The sequence below is a fragment of the Gobio gobio genome (genome assembly GCF_949357685.1).
Source record: "Gobio gobio genome assembly, chromosome: 6".
Taxonomy (NCBI): domain Eukaryota; kingdom Metazoa; phylum Chordata; class Actinopteri; order Cypriniformes; family Gobionidae; genus Gobio; species Gobio gobio.
Genome location: NC_137102.1, coordinates 11,536,471 through 11,554,030, shown reverse-complemented (window position 1 = coordinate 11,554,030; position 17,560 = coordinate 11,536,471). Strand labels below are relative to the sequence as shown.

The 17,560-nt window shown below is 38.7% G+C and overlaps 1 protein-coding gene across 2 annotated transcripts in view; it reads right to left on the bottom strand.

Annotated features, from left to right (window-relative positions):
• The window catches only part of glis1a (GLIS family zinc finger 1a), a 47,671-nt gene that overhangs the window by 25,029 nt on the left and 5,082 nt on the right, over window positions 1–17,560 (bottom strand). For both annotated transcript variants that reach the window (XM_079819204.1, XM_079819205.1), the window contains 3 exons: window positions 9,010–9,113; window positions 7,841–8,921; window positions 3,193–3,354 (listed from right to left, as the gene is read on the bottom strand). In XM_079819204.1, the coding sequence (XP_079675330.1) occupies window positions 3,193–3,354; window positions 7,841–8,794 (1,116 nt within the window). In that variant the 5' untranslated portion in view covers window positions 8,795–8,921; window positions 9,010–9,113. The remainder of the gene's footprint in view (window positions 1–3,192; window positions 3,355–7,840; window positions 8,922–9,009; window positions 9,114–17,560) is intronic.

Here is a 17,560-nt window from a genome sequence, read left to right as displayed (position 1 = left end):
TACATCATGTGTTTCAGCTGCACATTTGAAGAGTGCGATGGAGGGTGAGAAGGCAAAATGAATGCTTTATTGGATAACTTTCCTAAGGTCTGCATTAATAATACATTACAGAGTGACAATGATAACAGCCCTAAACAATCTCCTACACAGATGTGCTCCACTCATCTACGTGACGAATTACAATATTTGCACGTCTACAATTAGAAGTCTTACAGCTGACATGAAAACCTTGCAAATGAAACCACCCTATTTCGAATAAATCAGCTCTGTTGACTTCAGTGTAGTGAGGAAACAGATATCACTTGCAAGCTGGTTGTTACACAGCTTTACAGGCTGGCATGAGGGAGAGCTGCGGGGAGAGATGTGCCGCCAGAGCTAGTAGTCACTGAAGTGGCTTAAGTCATTAAAGAAAAAGGAGATCTCTCCACTGTTCCAGAATATAATTCCTTACTTTGAATTGAGTGTAAATAAAACCCTGTCATTTTAGGGGACTACTATGTCTGGAAAAAGTGACAAGTAAGCTTTCATAATTCTTTTCATTATTGGTGTAGGCCTACACTTTTTCAGTTGGGTAAGAGTGCCATGATGAAACATAACTTCATATATACGCACTGAGGTTTATTAACAGTACTTTTGGAATGTCTTATTATGTGTTTATGTAATTACTGACCTAAAAAAATTTGAAATGTAATATAAAACCCTGTTATTTTAGGGGACTACTATACCTAAACAGGTGATTAATATTTAATGAATTACTATTTGATAATATATGTATATTATATTAATATACACTACAGTGAGGAAAATAAGTATTTGAACACCCTGCTATTTTGCAAGTTCTCCCACTTAGAAATCATGGAGGGGTCTGAAATTGTCATCGTAGGTGCATGTCCACTGTGAGAGACATAATCGAAAAATATATATAATCCAGAAATCACAATGTATGATTTTTTAACTATTTATTTGTATGATACAGCTGCAAATAAGTATTTGAACACCTGAGAAAATCAATGTAAATATTTGGTACAGTAGCCTTTGTTTGCAAACGTTTCCTGTAGTTTTTCACCAGGTTTGCACACACTGCAGGAGGGATTTTGGCCCACTCCTCCACACAGATCTTCTCTAGATCAGTCAGGTTTCTGTCCTGTTGCTGAGAAACACAGAGTTTGAGCTCCCTCCAAAGATTCTCTATTGGGTTTAGGTCTGGAGACTGGCTAGACCACGGCAGAACCTTGATATGCTTCTTACAGAGCCACTCCTTGGTTATCCTGGCTGTGTGCTTCGGGTCATTGTCATGTTGGAAGACCCAGCCTCGACCCATCTTCAATGCTCTAACTGAGGGAAGGAGGTTGTTCGCCAAAATCTCGCAATACATGGCCCCGGTCATCCTCTCCTTAACACAGTGCAGTCGCCCTGTCCCATGTGCAGAAAAACACCCCCAAAGCATGATGCTACCACCCCCATGCTTCACAGTAGGGATGGTGTTCTTGGGATGGTACTCATCATTCTTCTTCCTCCAAACACGTTTAGTGGAATTATGACCAAAAAGTTCTATTTTGGTCTCATCTGACCACATGACGGGACATGTGCTGGTTTAAGCAGGGGAGCCTTCCGTGCCATGCATGATTTCAAACCATGACGTCTTAGTGTATTACCAACAGTAACCTTGGAAACGGTGGTCCCAGCTCTTTTCAAGTCCTTGACCAGCTACTCCCGTGTAGTTCTGGGCTGATTTCTCACCTTTCTTAGGATCATTGAGACCCCACGAGGTGAGATCTTGCATGGAGCCCCAGTCCGAGGGAGATTGACAGTCATGTTTAGCTTCTTCCATTTTCTAATGATTGCTCCAACAGTGGACCTTTTTTCACCAAGCTGCTTGGCAATTTCCCTGTAGCCCTTTTAAGCCTTGTGGAGGTGTACAATTTTGTCTCTAGTGTCTTTGGACAGCTCTTTGGTCTTGGCCATGTTAGTAGTTGGATTCTTACTGATTGTATGGGGTGGACAGGTGTCTTTATGCAGCTAACGACCTCAAACAGGTGCATCTAATTTAGGATAATAAATGGAGTGGAGGTGGACATTTTAAAGGCAGACTAACAGGTCTTTGAGGGTCAGATTTCTAGCTGATAGACAGGTGTTCAAATACTTATTTGCAGCTGTATCATATAAATAAATAGTTAAAAAAATCATACATTGTGATTTCTGGATTTTTTTTTTTCCGATTATGTCTCTCACAGTGGACATGCACCTACGATGACAATTTCAGAACCCTCCATGATTTCTAAGTGGGAGAACTTGCAAAATAGCAGGGTGTTCAAATACTTATTTTCCTCACTGTATATTGCCAAAAGTTTCGGGACGCTTGCTTTAACATGAACTTTAATGACATCTCATTCTTAATCCGTAGGGTTTAATATGGAGTTTGCCTACCCTTTGCAGTTATAACAGCTTCAACTCTTCAAGTTGAAGAGGACATCCTCAAACTGTTCCCACAAAGTTGGGAGCATGAAATTGCCCAAAATGTCTTGGTATGCTGAAGCATTAATAGTTCCTTTCACTGGAACTAAGGAACTAACCATTGCATTTGGTGATGTAAGGCTTGGATGCAGCTGCTCGGCCATGGAAACCCATTCCATGAAGCTCTCTACACACTGTTCTTGAGCTAATCTGAAGGCCACACAAAGTTTGGAGGTCTGTAGTTATCGAATCTCCAGAAAGTTGCCGACTTCCGCGCACTGTGCGCCTCAGCATGCGCTGACCCCGCTCTGGGATTTTAGGTGGCCTACCACTGTTGTTCCCAATTGCTTCCACTTTGACCGTGGAATATTTGTTAGTGAGGAAATTTCACAAATAGACTTATTGCACAGTTGGCAACCTATCACGGTACCACCCTTGAATTCACTGAGCTCCTGAGAGCAACCCATTCTTTCACAAATGTTTGTAGAAGCGTCTGCATGCCTGGGTGCTTGATTTTATACACCTGTGGCCATGGAAGTGATTGGAACACCTGAATTCAATGATTTGGAGGGGTGTCCCAATACTTTTGGCAATATAGTGTAAATATAGCCTATATGTATTAACTATCTCTTCCAAGTCTTTTGAACCCCACTGTTTAATTTTTTGCAGTGCATTTTTAAAAAATGCTTTTTTGTTTTTGTTTTAACCTGATAGAGCAGTAAGAATGGTCATGCATACCGTGTCCAGGTGTGTGCGCTGGTGTTTGGCTCGATCACTGGAGTTGCTGAAGGCCTTGAGACAGCCAGGATGCTGGCATATGTAGGGCTTCTCTCCGGTGTGGCTGCGTAGGTGGATCTTCAGGTTCTCCAGACGGGAAAATGCCTTACTGCAGCCTTCAAACTATAAGACAGCACCCAAACACATGGAAATATGAAGCAATATGTGAAAGAATTCTTCACAAAAATCTCCAAGTCCTTCACTGTATGAGAAATGTACATATGCATGCAAATTATAATTTATACTCTAGAGTTGAGAGCACAACATGCTTTGCACTGTAAGCAGGGATTAATATTAATAAGAAGATGCTATTAAACAGAAGGTAGATGGTTTTGGTGAAACTATTTGTTACTTACTGCCTTTCCACCTCCTCAAAACAAAAAAAAACTAAGACATTTCTTGTCTGATACCTTTTTTTTAACACTCAAAATGATATCAGGTTTGGAACAGGAAATGTTTTTGCCACAGTGACAGTTATGTAACATTTGCAAACATGTACATTTTTGGGTGGAACAAGAGTCCTCCCAAAAATAAAAATCCTGGCATCATTTATTCACCCTGAAGTTGAAAACAAACCCATATGACTGACTTTCTTCCATGGAACACAAAAGGAGAACCTGAAGAATGTTCAAGCTGCTCTCTTTCATTCAATGAAAGTGGATGGGGGGTGTCAAGCTCCAAAATGACAAAACAACAACATTAAAGCATCATAAAAAAAGTCCATGTGACTTATATTTGTGTGCTATATTCCAAGTTCTGAAAAGACTGAAATTTAAGCCATTAGTCACTCAAAATTTTGATTGAGAGCTGTGGTCACCATTCACTTTCATTGTATTAGCATTGGATGTTCAAGTTATTAATAATTAATTTAGTGTTCCAAGAATAAAGAAAGTCATGTGGGTTTCGAAAGAAGTGGGTAACTGCTTTAAGTTGAAAAATGATGTTGGGAAATTATAGATATCAAGCCGAATAAAACTGTAATTTCCCTTTTGCCATTTGTGTTGTCAATTCATGCATATTTATGAGGCCTGTTCTGAAGATCCACACACAAGCTGCACATGCCACTCTACAAAGTTTATTAAACAGACATGTTCAAAGCTGGTTCCTGTTAGAACAAGGCTCTGCTAAGATGTTTGAGTTGGAGAGAGGCCAGCGAGGGAGTCAGTAATAAGCCCGGCTGATTCAAGGTGGCAGCCGCAGTCATGCAGACTTTTGGTTGGAGCAATTCTGCAAAATTATAAAACACATTTTGGCGGTCACAGGCGTGATGTCATGATGAGGTTATATGAAAAATGAATAGGGTTTCATTGAGCATCCTTATATCTATGCATTTATGACTATAACATTTAAATTAAGTAAGTTGGCTTTACATTTATTAATTTAGCAGACACATTTATCCAAACTAAATATACTTTTGGTGAATTACACTTACAAATGAGTTACGAATGCAAAAACAAAAAAGCACCCGTCTCTTAAAGCAGACCATTTAAGCATAATGAATACTCTCTCTTACTTAAAACAATATGTTTGATATTGATAACATTATTAAAAAGAACTGGTTTGAATATTTTTACAAAATCCATATGACTGTTCATTTAACGTTGATAGCTGTTTACATTAAAATTAAATTAAATTTAATATTTCAATATTACATTAAATATCACAATGTTACATATTATAATAATCCAACTATATTTGAGTTTAAAAAAATGTGTGTCTATCAAGATAAAACTGACAATAGTTCCCAAATGATCATCCTCCGGCAACCACAGTTTAAAGAGAAAAATAAAACAAAAATAAAAACAGCAAATAGATAAAAAAAATATCCCATGGCTATCTTACATCACTAAAAAGAAACACATTTCCTACGCGGCTCATTGTGAAGGAAATGAAACACAGCTTCATTAAAGCATTAAATTATTATAGTTTATCCCTGCCTACAATAATATCTTTGAGCATGTAATGGATATAACTGCTGACAGTTTCAGCATTCTCTGTATTATATTTTCTGCATTATATATTTCTGCAAATCTCTCTGCGAAAATGCTTGTTATTATAATTCAATATCAGGTAACCGAGCATAGAGAAATAGAATGTTCTGCTGTTCCCTCACATTGCATGAGGGCATTTACAAGTCACACTTGTTGAATACTTGTTCAGTCAGGCAATGAATACAAAAATTTCTTAGTCTAAAAAGCCTTCTTCAAAGTTGTCCTGGAAGGAGTTGACTAAATTGATCATTGCATAATATCAGGCTTCAAGCAACTCTAATGAAGGTAATTTGTACGTGAACTATAAACAACTCTAAAATGTCTAAATCTCTCAAATCTGCAATGCATCCATCTTTGGAGGTGAAGAGAGATTGAGTCCACATGTCAGTCTTTCTCTACTTTCTCATATGTCTTACTTCAAAGAATTGGCATGGTTTAAAAGAAAAATCTATTGAATTTTTACTGATTGATACAAACTATGTATTAGTAAAACAACACCTGAGTTCAGAGTCTGGCACAATTTGATAAGTAAGCATAGAGGGTAAAAAAGTCATCAGAAAATTATGTTTGTGCAGCTCAGGAAATAGAATTTATATAAAAATGTTATATTACCAACAACTGTCTTAATATAGTTTAAAATACTCACTGACTATTGTGATGTAGTTATGTTCTAGCAATAAACATGATCTAGTTTGGGACAAAAAATGTTTGAGTGAAGGTATTGATAAATTCAGATTTTCGATCTTTTATCTTTGATTGATTACTTTTGTAACAGAGTTGAACGTTTTAGCTCGACAAATAAAGTCAACACTACAGTTTCCACCATCAGGCCGAACGGTTCTAAGAGCGGTAAGGAACAGTTCCAGTTATACACTCACCTAAAGGATTATTAGGAACACCATACTAATACTGTGTTTGACTGTGGCATTGATTCAACAAGGTGCTGAAAGCATTCTTTAGAAATTTTGGCCCATATTGATAGGATAGCATCTTGCAGTTGATGGAGATTTGTGGCATGCACATCTAGGGCACGAAGCTCCCGTTCCACCACATCCCGAAGATGCTCTATTGGGTTGAGATCTGGTGACTGTGGGGGCCATTTTAGTACAGTGAACTCATTGTCATGTTCAAGAAACCAATTTGAAATGATTCAAGCTTTGTGACATGGTGCATTATCCTGCTGGAAGTAGCCATCAGAGGATGGGTACATGGTGGTCATAAAGGGATGGACATGGTCAGAAACAATGCTCAGGTAGGCCGTGGCATTTAAACGATGCCCAATTGGCACTAAGGGGCCTAAAGTGTGCCAAGAAAACATCCCCCACACCATTACACCACCACCACCAGCCTGCACAGTGGTAACAAGGCATGATGGATCCATGTTCTCATTCTGTTTACGCCAAATTCTGACTCTACCATCTGAATGTCTCAACAGAAATTGAGACAATCGCAACATTTTTCCAGTCTTCAACTGTCCAATTTTGGTGAGCTCGTGTAAATTGTAGCCTCTTTTTCCTATTTGTAGTGGAGATGAGTGGTACCCGGTGGGGTCTTCTGCTGTTGTAGCCCATCCGCCTCAAGGTTGTGCGTGTTGTGGCTTCACAAGTGCTTTGCTGCATACCTCAGTTGTAACGAGTGGTTATTTCAGTCAAAGTTGCTCTTCTATCAGCTTGAATCAGTCGGCCCATTCTCCTCTGACCTCTAGCATCAACAAGGCATTTTCGCCCACAGGACTGCCGCATACTGGATGTTTTTCCCTTTTCACACCATTCTTTGTACACCCTAGAAATTTTTGTGCGTGAAAATCCCAGTAACTGAGCAGATTGTGAAATACTCAGAACGGCCCGTCTGGCACCAACAACCATGCCACGCTCAAAATTGCTTAAATCACCTTTCTTTCCCATTCTGACATTCAGTTTGGAGTTCAGGAGATTGTCTTGACCAGGACCACACCCATAAATGCATTGAAGCAACTGCCATGTGATTGGTTGATTAGATAATTGCATTAATGAGAAATTGAACAGGTGTTCCTAATAATCCTTTAGGTGAGTGTATTTGCACTTGAGCTTGGTTCGGCACGGCTACAAACCATTCTCGGCTAACTGTGCTGGTAGAATGCGTGTAGTGGCGTCGCCACTCAGGATTTATCACTTGTCTGCTGCCTGGCTGCCAGTTACTCTGTAGCTGGCCAAGTGTGCTATTAGAGCGAAGTTAACAAGTTAATAATACAATTAAATATCTGATCATCCTCCATAACGTGGTCGCTATTAACATCTCATTTGGTCTGTAAACCTTTGCTTTACCATGGCAACTACTGTCGCATTTGTATTACATACCAAAGAGCTCCGTTATCAGCCCCACAGTGGAAATTGAAACCATATCCGTACTTGCTGGGCCGGAAAAACACGTAATGGAGCGGTTAAGCAATGAGAACGGTTTGGCCTGGTTTGTGTGTAAAAACTAAGAAAAAGGAATGAGATTATTTACTGGACTTCCTAATATGTAGATCAAGATGTCACAAGTTTGCTCCTAAAACTGCTGTGTAATTTTGGGGGAATATTTTGCATGCTCTGTTCTTGCAGTTATGTATACTGCATACAAATAAAAACTGAGCTCACCATGCATTTGTTGGGCTTCTCACCAGAATGGACTCTCATGTGAATGAGCAGTTTGTATCGAGCATTGAAGGGCTTGTGCCGACGGACACATCCTGCCCAGAAGCAGGTAAATTCCTCCCCTTTTCGCTGATCTATGTGAACTTTCTCTATGTGTCTCACCAGTTCTTCTTTCTGCCCATAGGTAGCCCTGCAATCCATCCATTTACATGGCTGTTCTTCACTAAGGTGTCCATTCATTCCCTCAACTCTAGGCATCCCACTCAGTGCCGAACCATTCCTGAACTGCTGCTGTGTGGGAAGCTCTTCAGATACTTGACTACTGTGAACATTAAGGTGCTGGGTTTGTTCCTTGGCTGCGTCCAAGTCAGTGCAGAGATACTGAAGCAGTTCTTCCTTGTGTAAAAGCTTCTTGTTACAAAGATGAAATTCAACAACAGGTTCTTGCTTAGGAGACTTAGGATACAAGCATCCTTCTGGAGGATGTTTTTCCTGTGGCGTGCAACTGTAGAGAAGGTCCTGGGCCTCAGGTGGACTGCAGAAAGTTGAAAAAGACGGACAAGTCAAACATAGCTCTGACATTGAGCCAGATGAGTGGCTGGACGAAGGGGAAGAGAAGGATGGAGAGAAGGCACTGAAAGATGACGTGGACAGGGAAGAGCAGAATAAGGAAGGGGACAATGTGTCGTTAACGTGCGATAGGTTATCTCCAACCGAGGGAGTGCAGGATGAGTCACTCTTTACCCCGCTGAAATACGACACTATGGCTCTTTCTGTAGAACAGACGAAATCGAGATCATCTGTTCTCATCGACACAGGCGACTCAGACAAGCTATACATCTTCAGACCTTCCACGTGAATCGCTTGATTTAAAGAGGACAGGTACATTTCATCACTGTTAACAAAGTCACAATGTTCCAGCTGTGCAACCGCTGGGCTGAGACCAGCAGGCCTCATGATGTTCTTTAAGTTACTGTACTTTCCCTTTGAATGTGGATCATCAAATGGCCACTGTAGAAATGATTCAGGGGTCCCACAAATGTTTGTTTAAGTAGTGATGCACCTGTGATGATTCCCAAGGTACCTGGAAAAAAAATAAAATCAGAACAAAAAAGTATTTGGACATTGAATTTTGAATAAAAGATATCAGATTAAGTGTGTTCGTGGAAGACCTCAAGAGGAACTGGTGCATGTTGAAGATGAGTTTGGTGGTTCCATCTTCTAAACTGTCCCAGAATGCAAAGCACTGTTCAGCCCTTTAACCAGTCACGGTTTACTACAAAGGTAAAACAATTTGAAGATGTAAAGATTGTATTAAATTGATGGATTGTAAAGATGCATTAAATGTATCAAAAGTGACTGTAAAAGAGCTGTTCATAATCAAAGAACCCTGACAAAAGTATCATGGTATTCACAAAAATATTAAGCAGCACAACAGTTTTCAAAATTAATAATAAAGAAATGTTTCTTGAGCACAAAATCAGCATATTAGAATGATTTCTGAAGGATCATGTGACACTACACTCTAAAAAAAAAAAAAAGGTTCTATATGGCACCAAAAATGGTTCTTGGCTCGCAATCATAGGGGAACCTTTTTTAGTGCTATATAGCACCAATTTTGGTGCTTCAGTGGTTCTTCAGAGGTTCTTTGACTAAGGTGCTATATAGCACCTCTGAAGAACCGCTGAAGAACCACTGAAGCACCAAAATTGGTGCTATATAGCACTAAAAAAAGGTTCCCCTATGATTACGAGCCAAGAACCATTTTTGGTGCCATATAGAACCTTTTTTTTTTAGAGTGTAAAGACTGGAGTAAAGATGCTGAAGATTTAGCTTTACCATCCCAGGAATAAATTACATTTGAAAAACATTAAACCCCAAATGGTAGTGTACATTTTTCTTTTTTTATAATATTTTAGAAACCTGAAGTGACAATACATCTATTTACTGACATGTCTCCTTACAGTAAATGTTTTCTGTAAATTAAAAGAGATGTAGATGTAGGGTGAGTGGTAAGAAATCTAATTTGAAAATCATAAATGATTCAATGTCAGTTGGAATATGCAAAAGGATATTATACTTCTGATAAGCCCAGCTCAGTATTATAAATCCAGATTTAACAAAATTAACAGATTTGAGTCATGCTAATAGTGTATTTGTCCATCAAAATCTGGATTATGCGGTGTTCACAATGACAGCGATTAAATAGGTGGAGATCACAGAGTCTTCAGCCAATAGTTTGGGTGTTCCTGCTTCGTCTCGCATATCAAAAAGAAAATAAATAATTTGTCATTGTGAATCTCAGTCAGCGTGAACTTCCTTTTAAACCTAGTCTTAACTGTACAAGAATGCCTTTGTTACGGCAGTTCCTCTTGGCAGGGGTGACGTACACGACCACTGGAAGCTTCTAGACCACTGAGGTCAGAATCACTGCTCATGACATGGTAGAATGCATTAGCAGCCCATTTGGTTCAATAAAAAAAAAACTCTGTCAGACCTCTGAATTGGACTTGGTCATGGTGTGTTTTGCTTCTCTTTGGGTGTGCAATTTGGTCAGACACACTGGCCCAGTAAGAGAAACAGAGAGACATTTGTGCCCTGACAGGTTGGTTGGAACCTCTGGCAGTAGAAGATACAGAGATCTGGTACCAAAGGTAGCGAATCTAATGTACCACATCCCTCAGCTAATAAGAAGCAGGCCTGGAAGAGTGGGGAATGGTCTTCAAAAGGTCTCTCCTGTCCAACAGTCAAACTACTGTGCACGCTTTAACACTCAGCACACATTCGCTCAAGTGATCCAGTGATGTGCTGCCATGATTGGACTGGCGAGGGGATTTTTAAGTGAAAATGAGTCCTCATGGGCACTGTGCCACACAACTGCTTTGACTAAACGCATCAAAAGGGCTTAGTATGTAAAATCCTTTTTCCACATTGTATTATAAATGAGGATAAACATTTAGGTACAATATCGCAAGTTTATCGCTTACTCTTACAAGCATGCCTCCTAACAGTATCCGTCATTTAAATGGAAACATATGTAGCAATGGGTCACAGTGGTTTTCTCATATACTATAACTCTGATAACAACAACTCATAATTAATGACAAATAAAAAATAAAAAAAAGAAAAGAAAAATTAATTAAATTGATGACATATTTAGCAAAGTTGTTGCAAATTTCCATGGTTCATTGCACAAATGTGGTCGATTACCCACAAAAAAATAAAGATAATAATCGAGCATAATAAAATAATAAGAAATCTCTTCATACTTATGTGAACACACAAGTTACATCACGGCATGACTAATGGATTGATTCAGTGTAATAGGCCTAATAAGATTCCCTGAACGCACAGCATCTTCACCTTTTGCACTCAATAATAATCCTTTTTATCAGACTGTTCTCTCAAGTAGTGCTTGTGTTTTTGTCCATTATGCTCTCATCCCTACAAAGCTCAATGGAGAAACACCATGTCACTCTTGAAGTCATTCAGTTCTGTTCAGACTTTACCAGAGGCCTTTAAAATTCTTTCCAAGTGTTAGGTGAAGGATGATTTAACACCTCAGCTAAATTCAATTTTAAACAAGACATTCAATAATATTTAAAGAACGTTCCCTGTTGAAAATAAAACAGCATATGCTGGTTAGGTATGTTTTGAAGCATGGCAGCTGGTTTGAGCTGGTTTAAGCTGGTCCTGAGCTGGAGCTAGTTTCTTAGAACCAGCTTAAACCAGCTCTAACCAGCATATACTGTTTTTTTCAACAGGGAATTGTTCCTTTGAATGGTATCTTTGTATCACTTTATAATATTTTCTCATCATACATTTAAAAAATGACGCTGCATGAAATAACCTGCCAATAATTCGCTTAAAAACTAAAACTAAGTTTCAAACGAAATTACTAAGTGATATTGGAACAAATTCATAAGACTGAGAACCATATGATTTCATTTAATTTTTTTCTTTTTAATTTAACCACAGATTGCTAAACACAGCTGTGTAATCTGACTGGGAAACGAGAACTTATTTAGCAATAAATACTTCAGTCTTTATTTTCAGAGCATTTCTATGCTTGAACAAACATTATGATCATATTATAAAATGTGCCATGCGACAGATACATTAAACAAATGCAAGCTATGTTCATATATGTTTTCTTTCGTTTTTATTATGCTGTGTAATGTGTAAACTGTCGGATAAACTTGTGGCTGGCATGTTTATTGTCTACAGAACGGGTATGCAAAGGTGACTTAAACGAATCTGCTCTAATTTATTAGTTCGCAAGTGCCAGGCAGCTGTTAAGTGAACAGAGGGAAAATACATAATTAACTGTGATGTTAAGGTTTAGAAAGTATTGTGTCATTTTCAACTCTGCCACTTTCAACAAGCCAGAAATCTTTGAAGTGAATTCAAAGAAGTGATTTAAGCTAAACTAGCAGCACTATCCAGCTCTCATTACTGGGCATAACATAATGAATGACGGAGACACGTGGCCTTGAAGGGAGAAATAATATCACTTACCAAATTTACATTTATGTATACAGCAGATGCTTTTATTCAAAGAGACTTAACAAATGAGAAACATCACAATCAATTTATCATATAAGAGCCAACTTGCAATGCAGAAATGGCAAGTTTCAAGAATAATTAAGAGTAGTATCGAAGCTAGAGCATAAAAATTGATAAATAATAGGATTTTTTTTACTACAATAGCAAATAATTAATTCTTACATGAGAAGCAAAGGAGTGCAGTTCAAATCCTCACTAGCAAGTTACTAATACCACATAAATACAATGCAAGATAATGTAGAGCCAAAAGAGAAACTGCTGTTTAAATGTACTTTTCATGACGCAGTCTCACCATAATTAACCCTGAAAATGTGAAATCAATCCACAATAAAGTAATAAAATAACTATTGATGTATTAGGACCAACACGTACTGCATTTCTGTGTTCTTCTAATTCAGTATTTACTTAGTGTTATGTTCTCTAGTCTATGAAAGCCATTTATTACATGTCAACATGCAAGTATTCATTATGTGAAATTTTCAATGACTAGCCTATTCGTTTAAACTGCTGTGACAAAACCCAGACAGTTATTTTATTCAATCTAAAATACCAGTTTCTCATCCAAACCCTTGGAATCTGTCATGATGCTCTTATAACGCATTACTCACATCAAACAGCATTGCCATAACACTGAATGTAAAACAAAAGGTGCCTGCCAAGAGAGAGTGGAAAGTGCTGTCATTAAGTATTCTTTGTAGTCAAGTTAGTTGTATGCATGTACGCATGTTCAAAATGCTTACGCTACGTCTGACAACATTGCACATCAGTTACGCTCGTAAGCGTAAGCATTTTAAACTGCGAGAGGCACTACACTTTTTCCGTAAGTTGAATACGGAAGGCGATCGGACGGAAGCTAGATAATTCACTTTATAAAGTTTTAAATATGGATATTTTTCTTACACAAACGCATTGATTCGCTTCAGAAGGCCTTTTTTAACCCCCCGGAGCCGTGTGGAGCAGTTATATGATGGACAGATGCACTTTATGGGCTTCAAAAATGATGCAAAAATCACTGCCATTCTAAAGCTTGGATTAGCCAGGACTTCTGTAATATAACGCTGATTTTATTCGTCTGAAAGAAGAATGTCATATACACCAAAGATGACTTGAGGGTGAGTAAATCATGGGCTAATTTTCATTTTTGGGTATAAATCTCATCAAGTATGTGTTAAGCATTTTTACATTTATTCCAAAATAATAACTAAAGGCAGTAGGGCTGCACAAAATATCAAAATTATCGAAATATCGCAGATGTTCATATAGCGATATGCATATCGCAATGGCACGCAATATCTGAATGATTTTAATAGGCTACTTCAACATTGTGATGTTTTAGGTCGACACATTTAGCAGAGAATAGACTGGGCACACGACTGTTACTTCTGTGGCTTGCTTGACGTTAAAAAGAGTTATTAGACGCAATAACTTGCGAAAAACTACTCCTTGCAGTCTCGCCCTGTCAGACACACCGAAACGTGCGCACAAGCCGCCTCTCTAAAAGCGTGTGATCCCTTCAGTTCTGTTTCGTGTCTTGTTACACACTCGAACTGTCAAATACACACACATACATGAATACTCAGTGATGACGATTTCAAAACAAAGCATCATGAAGCTTCGAAGCGTTATGAATCACTGAGTCGATTCAGCGGTTTGAATCGCCAAATTTCAGCAGTTTGGCGGTTTGACACGCGATCCGAATCATCATTCGGCTCACTGATTCATAACGCTTCGAAGCTTCATGATGCTTTGTTTTGAAATCATCATCACTATATAAGTCGTTATTTAGGGTTTTTTTTGCGCACAAAAACTATTGTCGCCGATTCATAAAGTTATTTTAGAACCACTGTAGTGAGATGGACTTTGTAACGACGTCTTTAGTACCTTTTAAGGGTCTTGAGAGTGTAGAGTGCCATTGAGCCAATGGAGGCCTTTCAGAGCCATCAGATTTGAACTAAAATATCTTAATTTCTGTTCCGAAGATGAACGGAGGTCTGACGGGTGTCGAACGACATGAGGGTAAGTAATTAATGACAGAATTTTCATTTTTTGGGTGAACTAACCCTTTAAAGATAAATTAAAATGACAAAAATAATCTTCCACCCCTAGTTCAGGTGTCTTTGTTTACCTGGATGTTCTTGACTTTTAGGCTTTAGTTTGATATAACTATATATTACCAAGTCGATCAACAAGTTTTTGGTATTCAAACATTGGCATTACATGTTTTGTTTGTTTACATTGATGTTCAAATTATCATGTCAGATTTGTGACATACATTTTTGCTAAAACACTGCTGGTCACTTTCAGAAGTTGTAGCGATGCTTTCTTTTCCCAGAAAGAATGTGAAACACATAAATAGTAAAATTCTCAGTTTTTAAATATTTTTTTTTAAATATAATTTAAATAGATTTTACACACTTAAAGCAATATCGTATCGCATATTGCATATCGCATTTTTCTTCAATATCGCACAATAATTGCAAAAGGCAGTAATAATTTAAACGGTTTTATTTGCAAACCTATGTTCAACTGTTCTTTTTGGTATTCATCTTATTTTCAGATCAGCACTCATCAACCTTGGTAAACACCAGTGATGCGCGGGTTGATCCAAAATGAGCGGGTGCCCGCGGCCACCCGCGGTTACCCGCGGTTACGAGTCATCCAAAAATATTTTTAATGATAATCGGGTCACGGTCGGTCGGATCGTCAATAAATCCTTATTTACCTTTTGAATGTTGAGCGTTATTAACTTTTGAATAAATGCTGACGCGGGACAAAATGCCCGATTTCCCAAAACGTTGAACTGAGCAATGCCATTGTACCATTTTAATAGGCTACTTTTAAACGCATTTAAAGTCAGTTTTATGTATTTTCTGAGAGGGGGCGGGATTTTTGTTGGGAAAGTCGGGGGAGAGACGCACACTTCGATTAGACTGGATAAACACATGCAGCATCTTAATTGTTAAGAAAATTAAACGAAATAAATGAATAAATCAAGCCTGTATTACATAACACTAGGCTATATCATACAGCATTCAGAAAAATAACAGTTTGCGCTCCTAAGGGCTTTCACACTTTTCCAAATGTTTTCCAAATGTGGGCTGATGAATTCTTCAAGCCGGGTCGAAACATAAACATCGCGTTCATCAATAATATGCATCTGGAGCTGAAATGGAAAATGATGGGCCGCCTCAAGAACTGCCTGCTCGCCGCTGCACCTCTGAGCACCACGCCAGGGCCTGAAACATTTTCTCAATGGCCCAATGAGCTACGATGAGCATTTACTACTTTTAAAAAATGCGGGTCAGGAAGCGGGTCGGGTACAATATTTTCTTCTTTTTTTTTGCGGTCCGAGTTGCGGGCGGGTTAGTTGAAAACGTCGGTCGGGTGCGGGTTGTTTATACATTGACCCGCGCATCACTGGTAAACACTGGTCAGAGACACGACGATGTACCTTTAATTTCCCCAGGCTGATTGCTTACTAAACCTCCACACAGTCATGATGTTTTCAGGCCATTACAAGTTTAATTTTGATGCGACAATGCAGTGATAGTGGGTGAATTGCTTACTTTTAATTGGTCTTCCCATTTGCGCATTCATTTTATTCATTCAGACTAATTTGTGAAAAGAAGAGGCAGGATTTAATCGCACAAACCAATCATATCCAATCATAGCGCAATGGAGGCATTGCTTCCACTCACACGTTTTTCCTCCATTCACTCTCAAAATACCCCCCACTAAACTCACCGCATGCTTTAAGGGGTCTGTTAAAAGACAATGGGCTCAGGGGAGGCAAGAGAGACACAGAATACCACTGTAACTTTACCCACGAGTGTCGCTGTTGGACAGTGAACTTTAGTGATTTATTCACTTGTTAATGTCACATTTTGTAATGTTTGCGTTTTTATTTTTGTAATATGGATTATTTTCTCATTCAGTTTTTTAAAGAGAAACTGCCTCCCTTGCCTCTTCGGAGGAAACGCCCCTGCTTCTGATGTTCATGCATGTTATTTCGTGCTATAACTAGCATTAAAGTGGAAGAGACGATTCTCGCTCTGCACTGCCACTTGGACTGAGGCTACAGTCATCTGTTACGACACACTTCAGAGCATCAAAACGCCCTTTATTGTTTTCATCTCCTCAGTGGGTTGTACCGTTATTTAATGCGTTTTTGGATTGTTCTGCTGATGAAATATGTTTCCAAGAAATTTCAGACAAAAAAACTCCAGACAACATGAGCTGTGGAAAACTATAAGTGATCTAAGAGCTTTATACAGCGGATGCCATTGAAAACACGGTAAATCACGGTAATACCCATTATGGCGCTGCTCTGAATAAGCTCTTGCAGCCTGAACACTAGAGTAAAAACACAAGAGTTTGTGACTCAATAGTGCTTCTTATGTAATTAAAGAAATGTGTCTGATTGGAATCAGGTGAAAAGGCCCTGATATACATCAAGCAAATTTGAAAAACAAATGATTGTGATGTCATTTCGACCAAAATCTGCTGGCCAGCACAAAAATTTGCACTGGCTGTTAAACACCTTTGAACTGCTATTGGTCCGTGGCATTTATGCAATAGGTGGGTGTGGTCTGCTAGCCTGGCCCCGCCCTCCTACGTACTTCCGCTCATTTTCCTTAAGTAGTCCGTCAAGGATGGCGGTATATTCTTAGGTTTTCTCCGAACACATTTTTACCGGTCCAATCAGCGAACAGAGGGAGTGGCTGAGAACGATGACGTTGACGTTGTGCACTAGTTTGAGATGACATACATCACGACCAAACGTTAGCGATTGGTTATGGCAGATCCAGAGTGGCTCTGGGCAGATCCAATAGTTTTAAACTTCAACAGAGTGCAATGATGCTGAAAATTCAGCTTTGCCAACACAGGAATAAATTACAATTAAATTAAAATAGAAAAGTTATTTTAAATTGTACCCTTGGTGTATATAGGAGACTTCTTTCAAAAACACTTAAAAACCCTACTGACTCCAAACCCTTTCAAAGGCAATTTGATGTTAGAAATGTAGAAAAGGTGGCCATATTGTGGTGCCAGGACATAAAATTGTTCTTTGTATATATTTTTTCTTCTTCTGTGTTACTGGGAACATAAATTAACAATATAGAGACCAATATAAAAGGATCCTGGTGTCTCACATTA